At 46.4% G+C, this 5,950-nt stretch overlaps 1 protein-coding gene across 1 annotated transcript in view; it reads right to left on the bottom strand.

The window, feature by feature from the left end:
• Positions 1-1,846: 1,846 nt before the first annotated feature.
• syne2b (spectrin repeat containing, nuclear envelope 2b) overlaps positions 1,847-5,950 on the bottom strand; it is a 159,466-nt gene continuing 155,362 nt past the window's right edge. The window contains exons 128-129 of the mRNA XM_030356047.1: positions 5,701-5,747; positions 1,847-4,043 (exon numbers count right to left, since the gene is read on the bottom strand). Coding sequence (XP_030211907.1) covers positions 3,827-4,043; positions 5,701-5,747 — 264 coding nt within the window. The 3' untranslated portion in view covers positions 1,847-3,826. The remainder of the gene's footprint in view (positions 4,044-5,700; positions 5,748-5,950) is intronic.

Here is a 5,950-nt window from a genome sequence, read left to right as displayed (position 1 = left end):
ACCGCCATTTTATCCGTCAACTCTCGTCTCACACTCGGTGACAGCGGCTGGCAGCGCGCCAATTCTCTGCGTCTTATAACGTTCTATATATAATAGTATAATATCATTTTATATATTATAATATCACGGCCAAAAGCTCTGTGCGCCTCCGGATGGCCGTACCGCGGGGAGCTCACGTAGGGATTGGTTTGTTTACCGGCGCCAATTCTCCCGCACAGAGCAGAACTGTGGCCTATTCTACACATTGAAATTTTCTTAATTATATTATTCATTTTTACTGAATTAGTTTTTTATTACTGAAAAAAAAGAAAGAAAAAGAACTTGGTGTTGCCGGTGTGCAACACCGAGTAATCGGTGTTGGCCTCAACACCGGTAACACCGGTAATACCGTATACCGCGGCAACCCTACTTGTAACCAAAAGGTTGCTAATTCGATCCCCAGCTCCTCCTAGCTGAGTGTCGATGTGTCCCTGAGCAAGACACTTAACCCTAACTGCTCCTGACGAGCTGGCTATCGCCTTGCACGGTTGACTCTGCCGTCGGTGTGTCAATGTGTGTATTAACCGATGTAAGTTGCTTTGGAGAAAAGCGTCTGCTAAATTCCCTAATTGTAATTGGTGAGGTAAATACGATCCCTAAAAACGGACAAAAAGGGTTCAAACAGAATGGGGTATTCTATGGGAAACCCCGTTGTTTTTGTGTGGTTTGATCCATATGTGGTGTGTTCTCGGTCCTGTGAATGTGAACGTAGCGATGATGGACCGGTCCGTCCTTCGGCCTCTGTGTCAAACTGTGCTATTTTACGATGATGAAATGTGTTTGTATTGCCCATCACTGTACGGACCCCCCCCCCCCCCACCAACGAGCCATATTTGTCATGGAGACCTCAGCTGAAGGTCATGTGTAAGCGTAGTCCGTCTGCCCGTCTGCCGCTGTGCGTCCTCGTGAAGCTGCCTCTTGGGGGGCTTGGTGCTGTGTGTATCTCTACTTTGGATCTGCTTCATGGCGGGTCTGCTACTCTTTGTTGTTCTCAGCAGCTGTAGTCTAGGTCTGATCATCAGATCCGAGCCGCTCAAGTCTGAGCCACCTCAGGTCTGAGGATCAGCTCTGAGGCTCCTCAGGTCTGAAGCCCCTCAGCTCTGAAGCCCCTCAGTTCTAAGGCTCCTCAAATCTGAGTCCCCTCAGCTGCAGATGTTTTTCTACTCTCCTTTCTATGGACGCCTGATACGTGAGACGTAAAGTGTCCTCTCTATGACTGTTAATTGAGACTCCCTCCTGGCCATTTGAAACTATAATCCATGCTGACGCTGTTCAGCGTGCTCACGTGCGTGGCACGTGAAGGACATTATGTTTGAATCTTGAAAACGCAAACGTACACCTTTAAAACCCTCTGGTACAAAGAAGTTTGAGTTCAAATTTGTCAACCAATAATCAGGGCCTGTGGACAAAAGATGTTGAGCTTTTCAAAAGGATGAAGAACCTTATGGCTCCGCCATCCGACAGCATGAACCACAACGACCGACTGAAAGGTTTGAGTAACAGGGAAGTTGGAAACGCCCTGATGTCCGTGTCATTAAAGAGACCCATGCCACATGAAGGAGAGGTGTGTGGTTATACACCAAGTCATATATGTTATGGATACCATGTGTTCAATGTATGTAATGTACCTGTTGTGCAACATATATATGACATGCATGTCTTATGTTGTATGATGTAGAGCGGGAGACTCTTGTTTCACCGACCCGCCAAGTATTCTTTATGTTTGTTTCTCTCAAATGTGACCACATGCACACTCTACACACGTGTAAAGTCCTTTTTTACCAAACACACACACTTACACACACAGTTTGGAAACACACCATGACCAAAGCATGTTTAATGCCTTTTTTCAGAATGACAATCAATACATCCCATAATAAACTGTACACCGTGCTGTGTCTCTGCCGTGCGCGTCTGTGGTCCTCAGGCAGTGATTGGTTGAACTTATCGTCGTGTTACAAAAATATTCAAACGGCTCTATGTGAAGGAGTCGGATCCCTTCGTCTCACCGTACTGCAGGAGAAGTTCATCTCAAAGGCCTTAATGTGGATCTGCTGCTCCTCATCTTGCTCCTTCATAGACCCCTGAAAGGATCACATTCATTCTGCATCTGGAGCACGGACTAACCCAGGTTACCTCTAGAGGAGCAGAACATCTGGACGTTCTACCAGATTAGTGTTGGTTAGTCTAGGAGCCAAACATCTGGACGTTCTACCAGATTAGTGTTGGTTAGTCCAGGAGCCAAACATCTGGATGTTCTACCAGATAAGTGTCGGTATACTAGGAGCCAAACATCTGGACATTCTACCAGATTAGTGTTGGTTAGTCTAGGAGCCAAACATCTGGATGTTCTACCAGATAAGTGTCGGTATACTAGGAGCCAAACATCTGGACGTTCTACCAGATTAGTGTTGGTTAGTCTAGGAGCCAAACATCTGGACGTTCTACCAGATAAGTGTCGGTATACTAGGAGCCAAACATCTGGACGTTCTACCAGATTAGTGTTGGTTAGTCTAGGAGCCAAACATCTGGACGTTCTACCAGATTAGTGTTGGTTAGTCTAGGAGCCAAACATCTGGATGTTCTACCAGATAAGTGTCGGTATACTAGGAGCCAAACATCTGGACATTCTACCAGATAAGTGTTGGTAAAGTAGGAGCCAAACATCCGGAGGGGGAACCACGCGGCAGTGGAGCGACACTGGGGGCAGCATTTCAGTTCCACACGATACATACGCTGACTGGCAGCAACACACACACACAAACACTCAAGGCAGCGTTTGTTTTAACACAGCCGGTGTGCCAGGTGGGTGGAATTCTAACGGCAATTTCGTATTCTGACAATGACATATGATTTGGCGTTATTTCGGCATTTTTTTCGATTACGTCATTTCCCCGAGCTTGGCAAAAGGAGTGATGGTTTTACTGTACCTAAGAGAGGAGGCCCACCCTCCTGGCGCATCAAGGAGCATAAAACAAACGCCTTGTGATTCACGGCCTGTATTGAGGGCCTGACAGGGGTGGTTAATAACAAACTAACAAATCTGTGTACTTTCTTAATCCCCACAACATATAAACAGTGATGAGCAGAGGTAAAGAGTCAGGGACGTGTTGTCTGAATGACAACAGTTCTGCTGACAAGCACTGGCTGATCCGTTGAGCTAGCCTTCGGTCCAAACCCTGACATGTTGCAATACGTCGGAACGGCAGCGGCCATGATTGGGAACCATCTGGCGTGTAGCAACCCAGCCCTGGACTTCCCAGCTGGGCTTCGTCCGTCCGAACCACACAAGGAGACGAGGCTAGCCCAAGGAAAATAGGCACGAAAATAAAGCTCTTCAATGTTCTGGGCACTGGAAGCGCGAGGGGGAACGGGAAGGACTTGGACCTGGCCGAGGTGTCGACACAAAAATTACGTTTAAAACCAAACCACAAGATCTAGGCCAAAGAAAAGCTCCACTGAGCGAAACGTTAAATAAATACATATTGAAAGAAAGCAAAAACACACGTCGACCAGATGCACAAGCGGGCTCTTGTCTCAAAGTCCTTAAAGGTGAGGGGGGTCCCAACCCTGCTCCAACTCACCTCGGGACCCCCCTCCAAGGAGTCCATTTAAAAAGATCTGAGCATACGGGAACCGGGTGCTTCAAACCGAGCACCACCCGGAACCTCCACCCAAAGTGGGGGTCTCCTCCGGCCCCAGATCTCCTGAGAACCACCACCTCCACCCAAAGTCAGGGACACCTCCACCACCCCCTGACGTCCCGAGCGGCCTGGCGGGCGGAGGATCACGTGGGCGGGGGTCCGTTGGTGTAGCGCAGCATGGGGTAGAAGGAGCGGGCGAAGTTGTTGGCCAGGGTGCAGCTGTAGGGCTCCTCGGCCAGGGGCACCAGACACACCAGCACCATCAGCAGCAGGAGGAGGAGGTGGAGGGGGAGGGCCGCCCGGAGAACCCTATGGAAGAAGGAGCGCGGCGGGGAAGCGTCTTGCCGCCCGGCCTGGGGTCTGTGGAGGGAGGGAGGAACGGTTCACCCTCCACATTATGAACCTCAACATTGAGCTAGCTTCATCGTTTACTCTGTTTAAGGATTTATTTTTCTGACTTTTCAATATTCATATCCACTCTTTTTACTATTACTATTCATAGAAGATAGTCGTGTGTTCAGATGTCATGCCTTTGAAAGATTAATGTGCCAAAAATTAAATGATTCCCGATAACGTTCAGGTGGTTCATTCTGTGCCGGGATTTGGAGGGATTAAAAGTTGAAGGTTGTCGCGGTTTCTGATTAGTTGCAGTAAGTACTCTGTGATGTCCCCACCAAGTTTCATATGGTGAGCAGGATCGACTGGCAATCACTTTAACTGAATAATAATAATAATAATAATCATCAAAATAACAGACATAAGTCAAACGTTATTCAAGAACAGGTATACAGCATTGTGTCGCTTTGCTAAATGTTAAAGCATGTTTTAACATTACAACATGTTACAAACGCACACACACAAACACTCATGGCAGTGTTTGTTTTGTTGCAGCCGGTGGGCCAGGTGGTTGGAATTATAACGGCAATTTTATATTCTGACAATGACGTGTGATTTGCTGTTGTTTTGCCGTTTTTCGATGACATCATTTCTCCAAGCTTGGCAAAAGTAGTGATGGTTTTATTGTACCTAAGAGAGGAGGCCCACCCTCCTGGCACATCAAGGAACATAAAACAAACGCCTTGTGATTCATGGCCTGACAGGGGTGGTTAATAACACACTTTGAGATATGATGTCTGTGTCCTTTCTTAATCCCCTCAGCTTATAAACGGTAGCTGCGTTTCCATCCCCGTGACTTTATCAGAATTGAGAAGCATCGAATCAGTAAACGGTGATTGAAACAACAAAATTCGCATAAAAATCCTCTAATTCGCAAAAAAGTGTATCCGCTTGCTTGAGGTGGTTTTTGAGAAATGCGAAAGAGAGTAAACGCGCAAAATGGGAGATGGAAACATTGAACACACAGGACTGACAACGTCCTTCTGATTTCCGCATAACGACCGGCCATAGCAACCCTGCCGACCGCAACTTGTAGCATCATTATATATATTTTTTTAAACGTTTGTATACATAGACATCCTATATCATATATGTATCCGATATATGATTTGCATATCCTTTAATTATACCGTGACCAATAATCCCTGATATTTGGACACCTTCTAAGTAATTCCAGTCAAATTGTCTGTTCAATCTTCAAAACGAGAGCTGGTACATTGTGGAAAATGCATTAAACTGGAAACAGAAAACGTGGTTATATGCTATAGTCCCTAGAGTATCTGTGGCATAAAGGCTGTGAAGAATTTCGAATTATAAATATCTACAATGTATCCTTTAAATACGTCCATGGAGCAGATGGCCAATGTGAATAATAGATACGTGTGGACCGCTGAAGAGGTAAAACATTTCCTTGCTCTCATCGAAGAAAAAAACATTACAGCCGTTTTAGATGGAAAACAACGCAATTCCACTTTACATCAGGAAGAGAGGATGTTATCAAAAGGATACGACAAGCCCTGGAATGTGGGTAGTTTTTCGCTCCAACCACTTGATGGAAACACACGATGTGAGACTCTCCAAACAGGAGACGGAGGTGAGAAGATGATTAGTTGTCACTCACCTTACGGGGGCAGGTGGGGGGGCTCCCGTTGCCATGCCGACGTCCTCCTGAAGGGAGAGACGCACCGGTTACACTGTGACTCAACCCAGGCCCGAGGAGCCCATTTTAGATCTCAAACGCTTACATGATTTCGTTACAAACATCTGTTCTGAAGATACTAGTGACAGGAAGAGGGTTAAATGATCACGCTACGAACACATCTGTCTGGAGATACCACTGACGGGAAGATGAATGAATCTTGAACAGATGT

Source organism: Gadus morhua, chromosome 5 (genome assembly GCF_902167405.1).
Source record: "Gadus morhua chromosome 5, gadMor3.0, whole genome shotgun sequence".
Classification (NCBI taxonomy): Eukaryota; Metazoa; Chordata; class Actinopteri; order Gadiformes; family Gadidae; genus Gadus; species Gadus morhua.
This window is presented reverse-complemented; position numbering and strand designations above follow the sequence as displayed.